Source organism: Trachemys scripta, chromosome 7, assembly GCF_013100865.1.
Source record: "Trachemys scripta elegans isolate TJP31775 chromosome 7, CAS_Tse_1.0, whole genome shotgun sequence".
Classification (NCBI taxonomy): domain Eukaryota; kingdom Metazoa; phylum Chordata; order Testudines; family Emydidae; genus Trachemys; species Trachemys scripta.
In genome coordinates this window covers 98048151-98065742 of record NC_048304.1, presented here as the reverse complement: position 1 = coordinate 98065742, position 17592 = coordinate 98048151, and the positions used below count along the sequence as shown (strand labels likewise).

Here is a 17592-nt window from a genome sequence, read left to right as displayed (position 1 = left end):
GACACTCTCTCCCAACTCAGTTCTGAATACAAATTAAACCAAATGACAGCTAGTCAGGGATATTTGGATATTTAATTAAAAGCTTCATATTAAAATGTTAATTGTCTGTAAGAGTGAATTCTGCTACAACACTCATTTTTCAGCCTCAGATTCCATTTGCTAAAAACACATCACCCATAAGGCTAATCAGCCCCAGGCATAAAAAGGAAGCCATCAAGTTATTTATATAAATATCTATGTAAAATACCTTTAATTCATTTGCTTTCTTCCTTTGATCCTGATGTTGTTTTTTACTAATTGGAGAACTGCTACTTGTCATTTCATGTTCATTGCATTCTGCTTTGGTTGTGGGAGGCTTCATGGTGTTCAATGGAGTTTCTTCCTACCCACCAGTAACAGAGAGGATTCATTAATATATCTATCTCACTAAAATGTAAGTGGATTAGTTATTGTGCTTAAAGTTAGGAGGAGTGAAATTCAGCTGGATAAAGAGGAAGCTAGTTTCAGCCTTAAAAACGGAGAGAGGGTGTATCTCACCACAATAATTCCTTTATAATATCAAATGAATTAGCAAGTTTATGAGGCATTAAACTCTGGTTAGCATGTGATAGTGATAAATCTGCTAAGTACCTAACATTAATCAGGACACAGGAGAATGAAACATAGACATGGGGATGGATTTTTAAGCAGGAGACCACAACTTTATTAACTTTAATGGTGGGACATAAACTGCCCACCAAAGCATGAGGTATTTACTCAGGTACAGTGCAGTGTTAAAAGGACTCATACTAAATAACTAATATTCAAGGTTTGTCTCCTTGGCTAATCCCTGGAATCTAGCCCATCTCTGAATCTTCTCACCCTCCTCCGACAAGAGGGAATGAGAGTACACTAGTGGATGGTGGAGAGGGAGTAACTTCACTGGTGTCAGTGGAATGCCAACAGTAGTTCTGTCCTCAAGCATTCAAAAATCCTGAGTCAGGTTCCCAGAAAACATGAAACTGTCTTAAATAGAATGATATTAAAAAAAAAAAATGGGGTGGGGGGGTTATATTTGCCTTCTGGGTTTTGAGAATTAGGGTATATATTTTCAAGTTTCTCTCTACAACCATGAGAGCTAGAACCTTACTTTTATATTTTTAAATAAAAACTGAGATTCTCACATATTCCCTTGATTCCAGCGGCTAGGGCTTTAAGGAAAGCACCAAATATCATGAGACGCATGATAAAAATCACAAGGGTAGGCAACACTGTGCTACACAGTAATGTAGTAGGGAAGCAGCGGTGAAAGAGTTAAAGAAAACCTTCTCCTCCAGTCCCTGACATCACTATTTTGACATTTTGGTAAATGTTCTGCTCAATTCAGCTCTCATGAACATTTTTGTTTAGGATTTGAAGAGGCTCAACTCTTTTCTCCCAGTGGTCAAAATACTGTAAAAAGATGTAAACTTGATCTTATCAATAACATTCATTGTATTTTATATATGTTCATTCAGAATCAGATTCTGCCTGGACCATACAGACATGCGCAGAAGTCTCCCTCTCACTGCACAGCCTATACAAAAGACATCCTTAATTTTACACTCTGTGCTCTGGAAGTGCTAAGTCCCTCCCAGGGCTTGTCTACACAGATAGTGCATGGCAAGCTGGGATGTAAATCTACAGAGCACTAATGCTCTGTTCAATAACTGTTCATGTGGACCTGGCTAAAAGTTCCCTAGTGTGCAATGACCTATTCCCATTTAAAAGTGGATTAGATCAAAGTGCACTAGAACTTTTAGTGTGCAGTAGCAGGGTTCACATGGACAGTTAGTGTGTGGCATGCTACTGTGTTGCAGATTTACTCCTCAGCTTGCCATGCACTAACAATTTGTTTAGACAAGCCCCTAGGAACACATCTCAAAGGGAGTGAGGAAGCAGGGCTTACAGCAGAGGTGGCCAGCCACATGGGGCTGTAGAACACAGTGAAGGTGTGCACCTGGGAGCTCTGGGGAAGGCAAGGCTCCTTTTACTATGGGTTCTGAGCAATTTGCACAATCTATCCTTCAATTAAAAAAAGCATTAATAGTACATAACAGTCTAGTAAGCACTTACCATGAATATATAGCTAATAATCTTAATTTAGAACCAAATTCATACCATAACATTTTCATTCCAGTAAATATCTGAATTTAAGGGGTCCACATTAACTGCAAGTAAACGCAGAGTTTTCCCAGTCAGATACAGGTACTTGGCTTTGATATCAGGACATCCTGAATGAAGACTTTGTAGACTTGCTAACTGAGCCAGTGCAGTGTGACCCACAGTCCGTCCTATGTTTATCCATCCCTGGAAAAATCAAAAATATGTTAAATCAAGTCACATTTTCATATATAAAAGAAATGTTCTCTTAAACATCATGAATGAATCAATGATTCATAGATTTATATTGCCCTTTAGCTTGAAATATTGGGTTTTGGGGTTGCATGTGAAACCTAATAATTAATTCTTCAACGTAATTTAATCTTCTTTTCTCTGAAAAAATAAAGATAGTTTCAGCTCTATTCCTCCCTTTTTTTGGACCCTGAAGCAATAATAGAAAATGAAAACAGAAAATAAATCTGTTTTATTTTGAATGTTGAAATTCAATATACTAAAATTTATAAATATGAGAATTTCCAAAATTATCAGTATTGGAAACTAATTTCCACTATTTGCTTTTCCAAAGCATGTCAAGGGCTCCGTTAATTTTCAAGGCCAAAAGGGACAATTTTGATCATCTGAGCTCACCTGCATAATGCAGGGAGTAGAACTGTACCAAGCGATTCATACATCAAGCCCATACTTTCCGGACGAGTTATAGCCTGTCTTTTAGAAAGACATACAATACTGATTTAAAGACTTCAAGTGACAGAGGATCCACCACATCTCTTGGTAAATTGTTTCAATGATGAATTACCCTCACTGTTAAAAATTTGCACCTTATTTCTGGTATGTCTAGCTTCAGCTTCCAGGCATTAGTTTCTTAGAACAATCCTTCTCTTGTTATGTAGAGAACCATTGGATTTTTTTTCTAAAATAACTACATGTGTTGGTGGAATGTGCAAGGTTAACTTTATACACACACTAGTGGACTAGTAAAAGTAGAAAGTGTCAGAGGGCCAGATTCTCAACTATGGTGAACCAGTGTAGATCCACCTAATTAAATGGAGCTATGCCCATTTACACCATCCAGAGAACCTAGCCAAAAGAGCAGGAGTTAATTAGGGGTTGATCCTCTAAACTCACTATAGTAAGCACTATACCCGGACATACTGGGTGCCCAGTGATACAATGTTTATGAGGATTCATAGCAGACAGCTTACAGCAGGAGCATTGATTGGGACTATTAGTTGAAAGATGAGCAAAGCCCTTTCTATTTAGGTTTATTATAAATATTGAAAAATGAGTGAAAATCGGTACATAAAGTTAACTTCACGGTTTTCAAGGTAAATTTTGGGGTTAATATTGGTGAATGGGAGGACAGAAAAAAAGCAACATATACAAAAAAGTAATAGCTCTGAAAGTAAAAGTTGTTAAATATTGTGGTTTATTTCATGAAGTATATCAATAGAATATACACATATGCACGTGCATGCATGTGTATCTTCCATTACATTGCCTTACTTTAACAGACACCCTTACATTTACACTAAGACTAATTTATTATTAACAAACACAACTACCTAATGAAATATATTGGATTTTCTTAAAATAATCAGTATTTTCATGTTGTTGAGTGGTCAAAAATTCAGGTGAAAAATCTGTAAAAAAACCAAATCGCTTTTTTAAAACCTGGGAATTTCTCAGTAAAAACTGAAAATGAAGGGCCTTAAGGATGAAGTACAATGCTGCAGTCATAGTATGTGTATGGGTGGTGAAAAGAGTGTGATTTAATGGAGAAAATGAAGTTCAGTGAAGACACAGCTCAATTTCACTCAACTTTTGCTTCTGACAATCATCCTCAAGTCTTTGCCTTGGAGAGACAAGAGCCTTTTTGGTACAGAGAATGGCCAACAACATAACAAGTTAGTGAAAACCCATACTTCAATGTTCTGTGCCCCAGTATTCAAATGAAAGGTTTGCCAGCCCTTTCTCCTGTTTAGCAGTTATTAATCAGAAGAGGAAGATCTGCTAAAGCAATCCCTCTAGCTTAGCACAAGGATTTTTTTTTAATATAGCATTTATAGCTAAATCATAGGAAGGATCATATGAAATTACCTGTTCCACAGAAGCACTATCAGGTGTTAACCTGACAAATTCTTCAACAACTTGATTAAGTGATCCCTCTCTCAGTTCTTTCAGCTTTTTTTCCACATTAACAAGATGAAGAATATCCAAATTAATTTCCACAAAACTTAGCTTCATATTAGCAAGCCGTCTCATTAATGGAATACTAATATTTTTAATCTGAAATATAAGAAAACTGAGTGGAAGTCTATCCTTAAATCACCTTAATCGATCGGTCCATCAGCCCTCACAGAGAGAGCGCTGATCACAACACATCAGTCGTGTTGTTGGAGCCAGTCCTTCAGCCACCTGCTGGCCAGGCGGTCAGTGGCTCCGGACATCCGATCAGCATAGCGTACCGCAGCCCAGAACCCCCGAGCAATCCGCCAGCCTCAGTCTTCCAAGCAGCTGGGATTACAGGCAAGCGCCACCCAGCCCGATCTATCTTTAAATACGCAGTGTTAATATTTTTGCTAATTTATTGGATTAAAGTTAGAATTTCAGAACTCTTAATTATTTGAGGCACACATTTTAAATAAACAATAATGTGATTGCTACACTATAGCACACTGTGATATTTCAATGAAAATAATAAAGCAGGGAAAGAAATAAGGGTACAATAGACAAGTAAAGTTGACAGGTGGCAACTGTCCTCATCCAGAAAATACAACCTACTTTATTTTTATACACAAATATATACAGACTATTCTGAAATTCTTCACATCCTTGCCAAAATCATTTGCATCACAGTAGAAGTGGATCTTCAGGCGAGGTCCGAGGATAGTGGCATTTCAGACCAGCTCACAAAAGTTTTTCCACATGTAAGAAGTCACAAGGGAAAAATCATGGAGAAACCTGTGGGAGAACTGGACAAGTAGGGTATCCAGAGCTGTATCACTGGCCAAGTAGAAGGGACTGACATACACACATGCAACCCTTTTCAACTCAGATCTTTGGGTTTTTTTTAATGTGTCCTACTCTATTCTGGGTAGATTGTTTATCGCTGTAGTATCTGAGCGCCTTTCAGCAGCTTTGTATTTGTTAGAGAAAGTAAGGTCAAAGAAATGGACCTTGCACTTGGAGTAGAAAGTGGTGAAGTTTATAACGCTCTTTAGTTCTTATCTGTGTCTTACTCTAGGGTTTATCCCACTGTGCATTCATAGTATTAGGGAGTGACCCATTTTTGACTAGTTAGGTAACTGTATAATGGTCTTTCCTTATCCTGTATATTTCTGACAGATCTAGGTATTATTTTTATATCATCACAGACCATACAGAACGGTAGATTTCTCACCTAATAACTTACTGTATGCTAGTTCAAAAAGAAAAGGGATATATATTTTCTAATACCTAACATAATGCTTACTTCCCTTCCTTGCCATTTCACTTCTAGCCGATCTAGACAATTTTAGCAGAGTAAGCCCCCACAGCAGGGAAGCACAATTCTTCTTGGTACTGTCTTAGGCAGGTAAGTGCTTTAGCCAAGTAACAGCTAGCTGTGATGTCCATCATAATTTATCATTTAGACAGACTACTAAGCAGCAGAAATTTGTCTATGGGCTAAAATCAGCTTGGACAAATGAAAACAGGTATCCTTAAAAAATATGCTATCTGTACCATTTTTAGATGTACCAGCAAAAGACAACTGATTTCAGTAGGTCAGACTTCTGGGGGGGAAAGTGGGAGTGGGGAGGAGGATTCTTACCTTCATATAGATCCATTTGCATGATAAGGGCCTAAATATTTACTCTGTACTAAGGGACAATTCTGCTCTCAATTACACATGTGCAACACTAAGTGCTGTCTAAACAAACAGTCAGTGTGTGGCACAAAGGGAACTCAATCTACCTCACACTAGAGTGCCATGCACTAACTTTCTGTGTGGACCCTTCATTAGAGTTGCACAGAAGTAAACTAAGAATGGAATTTGGCTTCTCGTTTTGCAATGAAAGGGAAGTAATGACATTTCTCATTTTACAATGAAAGGGAAGTTATGGTATCTAACAGGAAAACTTGGTTTCATGTGCTCTGCTGGTAAAAAGCTTCTGAGTCTCAAACAAACTGAGGCCATAACACTGGGCTAGGTAAATGTAATAAACTCCTTTGAACTAACTAAACACATTATTCACCTCACAGATTAGATGGTGGTGTGTGAGGAGAGGGCAGATAATCTACAGTGGAGGGAACTGGGGGAAGTTTGGGCTCCCTTTTTTTTGCCCCTGCCCAGTGAAGGTTACAACAGCCTGGGGACCACTCTAACTTTTGGCAGCTGTAAGTAGACCCCAAAGATCTGCTAGCTGGGATTCCTGGCCTGCACTGGAGGCTGCAGGGAGGGAGGTGTAGGAACTAGTTATGCCTGCTCCATGCCCGTTAGCATGTATTTCTAGCTGGTAGTTATGGCTAGCCCCTGCTCAGACTGTGCTACTCAAGTGGCACAAAGGAAGCAGAGTGGGCTGGAGAATCTGGCCCATAATATTTAGAATATTTGGGATAAATGGAAAATTCAATTTTATATGGGAATTTTTTCTTTTCTGCATTATATGAAGCATGAAATAAAAGAAGTCTTTTAAATTTTGCGACAAATTTATCCTGAGGTATTTTTTTTATTTTCATTCCAACTTTTTTTATTTTCATTATCTGACAAATCATTTATTGAACTCTGGTGAACTGGTTTACAGCCTGATCAAAAACGGTCAATACAAATTCCTTATAGTTTTTTTTAATCTGAGTTATGATGATTTTTCATCGTAATGTCATATTTTTTCTTTTGTAAGGTTTGAGTGAAACCATAGTTTATCTTTTAGAATTTCTATTAGTTGGCATTCCTAATTTACTTTTTCTTCCTCAAGTTTGCTGTACTTTATTATGCAGGGTTTCAAATTTATGATGGATTTATAGTGAATGTTTATGAGAATAATGTCAAATTCAGGTAGTTCTGTTTTTGATTGATTTCTTTAGTATCTGGATAAATATTGGAATTAAATGCTGAAAAAATGAGTGGGAAATTAGCTTATTTCAAAAGAAAGAATATAGTTGCAATTCTAGTATCTAATTTTTTGTAAAATTTTACAAAGAATGCTATTGGTGTAAAAATATTTACAACATGATTCAGTAAACAGGATTGGCAATGGTGCTTAGTGGACAGGGCACTGGACTGGGACTATGGAGACCTAAATTCAATTCCGAGCTCTGCCAATGGCCTCCTGTGTGACTTTAGACAAATCATCTCATCCCTCTGGGTCTCCATTTTCCCTTCTGTCTTTTTTATGTCTTGTATATATAGAATCTAAACTCCTTTGGGCAGAGATTGTCTCTCACCTTGTACCTTGCCTGCCACAATGGGACACCATCTCAGATGGGGATTGTAGGAACTGCTGTAATACAATTAATAATAATCCTAATTGAACAAATCTTACATACAGTAAAAGTATTTACCCATTTACCTCGTGAACTGGAAGCAAGCTCCAGATATTGTTAAACACTTCTTCTTCTTCAGATACTGCTCTCTGAGCTAACTTGTACGCATCTAGATAGCGACTATGTTTTTCTTCTTCATCTTCTGTATGTGTTGCAATTGTTCTGTAAAAAAGCAACACAGAGTTTTACAAGAGTAGTAGTATAAAATATTATTACTTCTATAATGCTATAAATATTCAAAATGCTCAATGAAGAACTAACTTGCATTGTTTGTGTATATTGTTTAAGACTCAAATACAAAAAGTAAATATTTAAGCATTAATTTTTTAAAGGCCTGATTCTTGGACCAAGTTAAGTCCCCTCTGCACTGTACAGCAACATAAAGAGGACTTAAAGATGCCCTAAATGGATAGGTGGAGAGTCTTCTGCCAGAAGGTATGCCCCAATGGCATAAGACTAACATAGCTGGCTTTACGCTTCCCATTCTCCCAGTCTCTGAATAGGGGTGTCCTGGGAAAAGCTGGAAGTTGGAGTACACTGTGCTCTGGCAATCTCTAGCCATAACAAGAGCCCCTAGGAAATTGTTCAAGAGACATAAATTAAAGGAATCCTGTGGCTACTTTAACTTATGACAAGGGCTGGTTCAGCAATCAAATGGCCCTAAAATAGAAAGAATCCTTGGTGCTTTATTCTGACCTCAAAGGTAGTGCAGATAATCATAAATCTTGTGAGAACAGCTGCTACAGGCATAGGAACAGTAAATCCTTGATTTTACAGAACACTTGTTGATATATGCCATCAAGAATGACAATGTGAATCCAAAATCAGGATATAGAAGTAGGTGATATTATTAACCCTCATGTACTTTTTTCCCAGACAGCTGAAATCTTACTCTAAATCAGACACTGGAAGATTTTTTTAACTAAGGTGTAATAAACATTTCCAGCAAATTTGTAAGTTTACCTGTGAATATTTGCACGTTCCAGCAGGATCTCAGCACTGTGATCTTTATATCCATAACGAAGGAAGTCCTCCTCAATTTTAATTAATTCATCATATAGTTCCTGTAGCATACTTGATAACTGAGAGGACTCAGCTTTAACCTTCATGAAATTTTGGGCATATTTTATTTGAATAAGTGTTCTCCTATGGAGAATAATAGAATATATGCCAGTATGGGGTTAAGAATTGTGAGAAACAACTTAAGTATCAACCTCATATTTGTGTCCAAAAACTGCTGTATTATTTTTCTTTCTGCCTCCCTTTCTATTTTTCTGTCTGTAATAGATCTGGAGGAGGAACCCTTCTAATTCTTTATATAATCTTAATATGCTCTAACAATTAGATGTAGTTTTAAAATAGAATACACAAAGCATGGCTTTCAGAAACAAGGGTTCAACATCATCTGTGTGATGCCATGGTGCCAATTATTAGATGCATATTCATTTAATACATTTACCTAGGTCTAAGCAGTCATTTAAAAGATAGCTAAATTAAGAAGTCCATATTCAGCTAAAATAAAAGCTACTGGAGTGAAATTGTAATTATAAGAAAAAGGAGACAACTATATATGAGCAGTAAATTGGAAAGAGATAGCCCTTAGTCTGATAGACAGGGCCGTCCCTAGGGGGGGCGCGGGGCCCAGGGCGGAAGTGATGGATTCGTCTCTTCCGGGACTGACCGCGCCAGCCAATTGCGCCGGCCAGCAGGGCCTGCAAAGCACAGGGCCCGGAGCGGTCGCCCCGATTCGCCCCACTCAAGGGATGGCTTTGCTGATAGATGTATGTATCTTCTTAGTTGAAAAAAATCAAGTAAGAAAAGGACTCAGTTAATAGGTCCATTATATCTTGCCCATATAATTCCAGTGCTACTGGACTTTGGAAAAAAATGTTATTGATCTGAATATTATGGACATCCCTCCTTTTCCTACCCACCCAAATTCAAATTTTAACATCTCAAATAACACCTTATAAGTAACATGATTTAAAATATATAACAGAGGGTAAAATAAATATGGGTTTCACTATCACCAAATTAATCCTTAGGGTATGTCTACATTTGAGCTGGGAGATGTGAATCCCAGCTTAGGTAGACAAACTCTGCTAGTGCACTAAAAATAGCAGTGTAGCCTGGGTAGTAGCATGGGCATCAGCTCAAGCTAGTATCCAGTGTATGTTCCCAGGGTGTCCAGATGGGTTTCTATTTGGGTGCTTAGCCTGAGCTGCTGCTATTTTTAGCATGCCTGCTCTAGCAGAACTAGCGTGGGTACATCTATGTGAGCAGGGAATCATACCTCCCAGCTCAAATGTAGATGTACATTCTGCTAGGGTTTAAATTCACAGGGCAAAGGGCTTCTTCCTGGATCCCTTTAACTTAGGTTAGATTATAGTGCTCGGTAGCACACTCCAAAGGTAGTCCTAATAAACTATATTATGTATTAATTAATTAATTATATTATACCTGCCTCAGGCAGGTAGGGCAAACGATATAAAAACGTAAGATTCACAAGGGTATGTCTACGCAGCAATTGGGAGGGTGCATTCCAGTTCTCATAGATGGACATGCTAGCTCTGCTCGAACTAGCACACTCAAAATAGCAGTAAAACTGAATGTCTAGCTACCTCAGGGGGTATGCAGGCTTGTACTTGGCTGTTAGCCTGAGCCACTGCCCGGGCTGCTGCAGCTGCACTGCTATTTCAATCTACTAGCTTAAACAGAGCTAATGCATATCTGTCTACCAGCACTGGGAAGCATGCGTCCAGCTGCTGTATAGACATACCCTTAGATTTTAACACTTAACGGGGCTACATGCAATATACAAAATTAGGAAAGGAGAATTAGGCGTTAAAGATTAACACCATCAGAAGAAAACACTCTTAAGCATACATAGAAAATATCAAAGTAAAGTTGGGTTGAATGATAAATGACATCCATATTCCTATCTAAAAGTCATAAAATAGGTTATTTCTTACACAAATGTTCTGGGCTAGATCCTCAGCTAGAATAGACCAACATTGCCATGGAGAATTTGAGAAGGGACAGTAATCAAACCCACAATGTAAACTGTTATTTGCTTCCCAATGAGGAAAACGGCATCATTAAACTAAGAACTCAGACCTTCATTCCAATCAGAGGATGAGTTTTGAAATTTGCCTTTATTAAAAAAATGTTCTCTCAGACTGACAACTTTCCCCAGAGGAAAAATTCTAGACTGTGAGTCTTGTGAGTATCATTGCTTGATGGCTTGTGGCTACCATAACACTTTGTGGCACATGCTTGTTAAACAGCACACTGACGTCTACAAAAAACACACACCTGTGACTCATATATAATAATTTAAATGCCAAAACTGGCAGAAAGAAAGAAGCAAGGCCTACTGATTAGATCACGACATTGGTTGTCAGGACTCGTGAATCCTGTTTCTACCAGAAATATTAACCAATCTGTATAAAAAAAATGTAACATGATGTACTGAGACAATATCTTTAAGATGTTTTTAGGTTCTTGGAGGAAAAACATTATATAGTTACAAAGCAGTAGCTGGACAAAATAAATATGACAGATACACTCAGGGAATAGTAAATTGTATAAAAAACTCTGATAACAGAATGTCCATAGCAAAGGGAAACAACTTTATAATTTTAAAATCTACATCTAAAGTAAAGAAGCTTCTTTACTAATCATAACACATATAGCCAGTAGCATATCTCCCAAAAAACAAATACTACAGACATAATTCATATATATATATTACTATATAAAAAGTTACCTGGCTTCAAGGGATGCAATTATAAAACCCAGTTCAGACTTTCTGTTAGGTCTCTCCTCTAATGTAGATCTGAACACCTTTACAGTTTTTTGCAGAATTTTGCATGCCTGCAGATAACATTAAAATTTATGTAACTGTCTTTTTATATTTCTATATACAATGTTAACCATTATTTTAGAACACACAATTGAGAAGAAAAACTTTGTTATTTTTTCCTAATGTTCTCCAAGATTATCAAGCTTATCTTGTACAATTTGCTCAGAATTTTAAAAAGTAACAGTATAGACAGGACAAAATGTAATTAACTATACTGATTTAATTATTCTACAAATATTCATATAGGGACAGCTTCTGATGCCCTTATGCTCACTGAGTAGCACATTACTCCACCATTAGCCATGCTGGGTTAAATAAGACTACTTGCAGAGTGAAGACTTGTCTACACATGGCAGTAAATCCAGAATTAGGCCTGGTCTACACTGGGTGTGTGTGTGTGTGTGTGTGTGTGTCAATGTAAGATACGCAACTTCAGCTACGGGAATAGCGTAGCTGAAGTCGACGTATCTTATTTTGACTTACCTCCCATCCTCCCGGGGCGGGACTGACGGCCACGGCTCCCCCGTCGACTTCGCTACCGCCGCTCGCCCTGGTGGAGTTCCGGAGTCGATGGGAGTGCATTCAGGGATTGATATATTGCGTCTAGACGAGACGCGATCTATCGATCCCTGATAGATCGGTCGCTACCCGCCGATCCGGCGGGTAGTCTGGACGTACCCCTAAGGTACATCTACACTACAGCGGGGAGTCGATTTAAGATACGCAAATTCAGCTACGTGAATAGCGTAGCTGAATTCGACGTATTGCAGCCGACTTACCCCGTTGTGAGGACGGCTGCAAAATCGACTTCTGCCGCTTTTTGTCGGCGGCGCTTACTACCACCTCCGCTGGTGGAGTTAGAGCGCCGATTTGGGGATCGATTGTCGCGTCCCGACGGGACGCGATAAATCGATCCCCGAGAGGTCGATTTCTACCCGCCGATTCAGGCGGGTAGTATAGACCAGACCTTAGATAGGGTGTGAATTTAAAGCTGATTAACTATTCCTAATTAGCTCCATGTGTGGACACTCTTTCCCCAGAATACAGCACTCTTATTCCAAAATAAGAGCATCCACACATGGAGTTAATCAAGAACTATTCTGGAACAGTTTCCTGTATAGACAAGCCTTAATATAACTTAACATGATTAGAGGCGCCAAAATGTAGCACTTTGCAACCTGACAAAAACTATTATGGAACAATTTGAAGAACTGTTCAATTTTTAATCAGTTAGCATGTAACTAAGCATACAGAAGTATCAGGGAGACTTTTTCTCTTACAAAGATTTTTTTCAGTTTCTCATGAACAGAAAACCAATATTATTTAAAACATTATCCCCTAAATGTCAATGACTAGAAGCTCTTGACTCAAAGACCAAATTATTTCTGCCTTAGCATTTAACTTCATGAAATTGTAGCTCATGTGCAGAGGGTTAAATAGTAAATGGATTTTTTAAAGCATTAACTAAGTACTGTATGCATTGTAATACATGCCTTCCTGGGTTAAAAAAAAAAATCACAAAACAAAGTACTTCCTGAGATTTAGGGATACGACTTCCATTTCATGAACTAGGTGAACTTCTATTTAAGTTAATGTAATTAGTCACATGCATCATATAGAAAAGAAAATGGACTCCTGAAATTGCAATGTATACAAAATACTTTGTCTAACTGTAACTCACTGGTATTGTTAGTACTTTTGACATGTAAGTAAAACACCTTCCTTCTACCTAACCTTTCTTTTTTCTCTCTTATATGATTTCTACTGCACAGGATTTCTAAGTATGAAAATCAGGCGAATAAGTTATTCATGCTAGATTATAACTGTTGTTATTTAGTTGAAAAGATACAATATTTCCAGTGCACAAGCTGTAAGCTTATCTTCTGCTAAAACCACTAAATATCACCTGTCTGCTTCGGCCAAGAAATCAGTAAAAGGAGATGTATTGGAAGTGTGAAGAATGTGTATCAGTGTATGACTACACCGCAATTGAACACACATGGCTGGCCTGTGTCAGCTGAGGTGGGCTCACCGGGCTTGGGCTACGAGGCTGGTTAAATGCAGTGTAGATATTTAGGCTCAGGCTGGAGCTGAGCTTGAACATGTACATTGAAATTAAACAACCCCATAGCCCAACCCCTCGGAGCCTGAGTCAGCTGACAGAGGCCAGCCATGGGTGTTAAACTGCAGTGTAGACATACCCTTAGAGAACAGCAATTTTATATGCACTAAATATTATTATATTTATTACATAAGTCAGAAGGCTATATAATACAATTTTTAAATATAATTTAGAGCTACATACTGTACCGGGAAAGGGAACAATATCCATTTTATTTTCTTACCACTCTCTCTTTTCCTTCCTTATCTTCCTCTAGAACTGCCTGTATGAGACTCAGAGTGCTATTGTACCAAAACTGTTCATTTCCTCCTATCAGTTGTGCCTTCTCAAGAAGTGCCTTAGCTTGCCCATGGTTCTTTTCCAGGTTAGCTAGTACAGCAAGAAGGTACAAGCATCTTGACACAGCATGTATGTCATTCATTTCCTAGGGAAAAAAACATTTCAGATATATTTAAAAGCAGAGATCCTACCTTGTCCTATTAACATTTAGAGACAAATACTGGGATAGGCACTGAAGCACAAAATCAGTGACAGTTTTGTGCATGTATCTGGCAGAAGAATTTGCTCTTTAGCATTCATGCTACTTCCTAGTGCTTTTTCAGACTACAAAAATTTGCCAGCTCATTTTAAGCATATTTTCTATTTCCAAACTATTGTCTATTTTCCTTTATCTCCCCAAGTGGATTCTTCTACACCATTGGTAAAACAAATCCTCTTTTTTCCCTTTTATTAGATATTATACGTTCTGTTGTCAGTATCTGAGGCAGAAGAAATGTGATCACAGAGAAGAGTTTCAATGGGCCATATCCTCAGCTGGTCTCAATCAGCGTTGCTTCACTGACTTCAATAAAGCCCCGCTGATTTATACCAGTTGTGAACCTGGCCCAGTATCTTTTATGGTATAAGAAGATATTTTTTCATTTCACTGGACTTTGTTCACTGCCCAATACTAAATTCATGCTGTATGTAAAAGAAAAAATATTTGTTTAAAATATAATTAAAAGTATTAGTTGATATTTGTATTTGTCTAAAAATATAAAGACTTATTTGAAATGATGATGAAGGGCAGGAACAACTATTACAGATTAACATGATCTTCATGAGGAAAGCCACACTGCACACTGGAGAGCAACAGGATCTAACAAGACAGGACTTAAAGATATCTTTCATGCAGATCCTTTACATATTGAATTGGCAGGGATCAGACTGGTGAGGGCACTGTACTTAAACTCTGCCCAAAATTATAAGCCACCCCCCCGGCCCTTGCACACACACTATTCCTGCATAACTGGATGTTTTGTTGTTGTTGTTGTTGTTGTTGTTTTAATAAAGACCAGTAGTGAAACAATTAGCAATATTGACTTCACATTGCCATAACTAGATTTCAGAGTTATCACACACACAGATGAGTAGGGGCAGGTCACAACTCTCAAGAGCAAATATTGAACTCCCGTCGAATAGCTAAACAAGCAGATCCTGAATTGATACATTGCTTCTGGTATTACTAGAGGAGCATGCACAGCTGCTGCCGCTACTTCACAGGGTGCATGGCATGCTCCATCCTATGCCCTCTCAGCTGTGAGGACAGCCTCAAGAAGGTAAGAGTTAACCTTGTTTGGGTGCCATAACTCTGAATCTCCATACTTTCAAATGTTTGGGTTTCTTTTAAGTTCAAGTACAAGACCTCGGCTTCTAATGGATGCAGTATTTTTTAAAGTAACTTCAGTGTTCTTTTAAGGATTTTGTAGCTTTAAGTATAGGATATATACTCTCAGTTTTACAAGGTAAACTCTGAGAGGTAATTTTCCAGCCTTTGGACAGTGTTTCTGCATTTTGACTACCATTAACATAAGTGACATTTTAATCATGCTAAACATTATTGCCTGTTTTACTAATTTTGTTTTCACAGACTTGAATTATTTCTGATCTACCTGTGTTGCACTGTGTGCCTCTGAAAGAAGTAACCTTGCTGGTTGATATAAGCCCAGCTGAATTAGTACTTCAGCTTTGTCAATCCACAAGTAAGGGAAAGAAAGTCCACTCAGCCCTTTTCCAGTTACTGCATCTAACTCCAAAATCTGAAAAATAATAAAACTTTAAATTACTACAGTATTTCAGAAAACTAGATTGAATCCAAATTAATATTTAAAATCCGACTTAATATTATACCTCATATTCATCTCTGACTATTAACCTAGAAATTAGAAGTTAAACTATAGGAGAAAACGTGTTTCCTGGGGCATTTGGACTTCACAGAAAACAAAAAGAATTTGCATAACAAATGTATAAGCTAAATGCAATACTGTAACTGACTTTTGGGTAGTGAAAATAATTTCTGTACTGTCCGGAAACAAAACTAAGATTGGAGGAGTTGACTTATTTTGTCCAGAATTAAGAGAGAGACAGGAGAAGACTATGTGAGAGTTAAAAGAGCGGGTGGAGGAGGAAGTCATTAATAAGATGGAAGAACTCGTGGGACCAGAGGGAGAGGTAAGAGGAAGATAATGAAGTAATATGGGGAAAAAGAGGAATGAAATGCAAACGAAGAAAAGAGTGGAGGAAAGCAACAAGAAAACATGGAATTATCTTGTAAGACTAAAGTAGGGGAGAGGAGAATTAGAGCTGGAATATATCTCTTCAGCGCTGCTTGCAGAGGGAGTATCCAGTGATGTCAGTGGAGGGAAAAGAAAGAAGAGAAGAGTGATATTAGAGACTGGACCTCCTTTTCCTGTTCCTCGATCTTTGCTGTTGAGGTGGGCTAGCATTAGAGAAACAATATCACTGCCAGATACTGGAAAGAGCAACAGTGAATACAGCTTCTGTTTTTCTTGCTCTGCATCAGTTCTTGATGATGAATAACTTCAACTCACATGCTGATAACCTAGGTCAGAGGAACCTAAGTAGCATATATTTTAAAGAACAGCTAAGGTTCAAGAAATATGGTTTCTACAGTTTAAAACTGTGACTGATTGAAATCAATAATGTATCATAATCTGTCTCAAAAAACACAGTGAAAATAGAAACTTTGCTCAATATAGTATGTGTGGAATTGAATTAAACAACCTTTTCCTTTGCAGTAAGTGAGTTCTTATATCCATTATTATGTGATTTGCTACATTTAGATAATCCATTTCTTTCCTCCTCCTTAGGTTGCACATTTTTTCCATTTTTTAATGCAATCTCTTGTCTATACCTAAATTGTAGTGGGCGGGGGGAGGGAAGGAAATTAAAAATATTGTTTAAAAATATCTTTAATCTGAAATGTTATTATACTACACAGATTTATGACAGTAATTCTGTAAATGTGTGTGAAATGCTTCATACACAATGTGGTGCTAGAAGATGGTGTTTTAAAAATAAAATTATCATTCTAACTTTATAATGCGCTGCATAGTTTCCATGTTACCAGATGACTAGATGATATCTTGAGGTCCCTTCCAGTCCTATGATTCTATGAAAACAAAAAAGCTACACAAAGTGCATTGCAATAAGAACACATACTTTGCCTGTTCCACTTCATTAATGTATACTTCTCCAACTGCTTTCTCGTGATATGAGAATGCCTGACTCAATTTTATATCTGAACATACCAGGGAGATTCTGTGAAAATAAAAAGATTAGTGTGCATAATGATCACAAAAATGAAAATATTGCCTGGTAGAAACAAACTTTCTGAAAAAGTGTATTTTTATGCTTTCCATTCTTTTTTGGTAATTTTGACTAATATAGCCAATAACAACAGAATTCTGTGAAGTTTAAATCTGGAAAAAATTCAATACATTTTTGAGAAAGTTTTTAACATCTAACATGTTAGATCCTTAACAGATTTTATGCTCTTAACAGAAACACAAAATAAGTGGGGAGCTGAGAATTTTGGCCATCTGAAAATGTACCCCTTAAAAAGAGAATTGTTGCTTCAACTGTGAATGCAAATCTGAGT

At 37.6% G+C, this 17592-nt stretch overlaps 1 protein-coding gene across 5 annotated transcripts in view; it reads right to left on the bottom strand.

Moving 5' to 3' along the window:
* CFAP46 (cilia and flagella associated protein 46) overlaps window positions 1-17592 on the bottom strand; it is a 155642-nt gene that overhangs the window by 43515 nt on the left and 94535 nt on the right. For all 5 annotated transcript variants that reach the window (XM_034776106.1, XM_034776107.1, XM_034776108.1 and 2 more), the window contains 10 exons: window positions 17154-17252; window positions 16716-16845; window positions 15584-15730; window positions 13876-14076; window positions 11435-11541; window positions 8629-8811; window positions 7692-7827; window positions 4240-4428; window positions 2140-2328; window positions 248-382 (listed from right to left, as the gene is read on the bottom strand). In XM_034776106.1, the coding sequence (XP_034631997.1) occupies window positions 248-382; window positions 2140-2328; window positions 4240-4428; window positions 7692-7827; window positions 8629-8811; window positions 11435-11541; window positions 13876-14076; window positions 15584-15730; window positions 16716-16845; window positions 17154-17252 (1516 nt within the window). The remainder of the gene's footprint in view (window positions 1-247; window positions 383-2139; window positions 2329-4239; window positions 4429-7691; window positions 7828-8628; window positions 8812-11434; window positions 11542-13875; window positions 14077-15583; window positions 15731-16715; window positions 16846-17153; window positions 17253-17592) is intronic.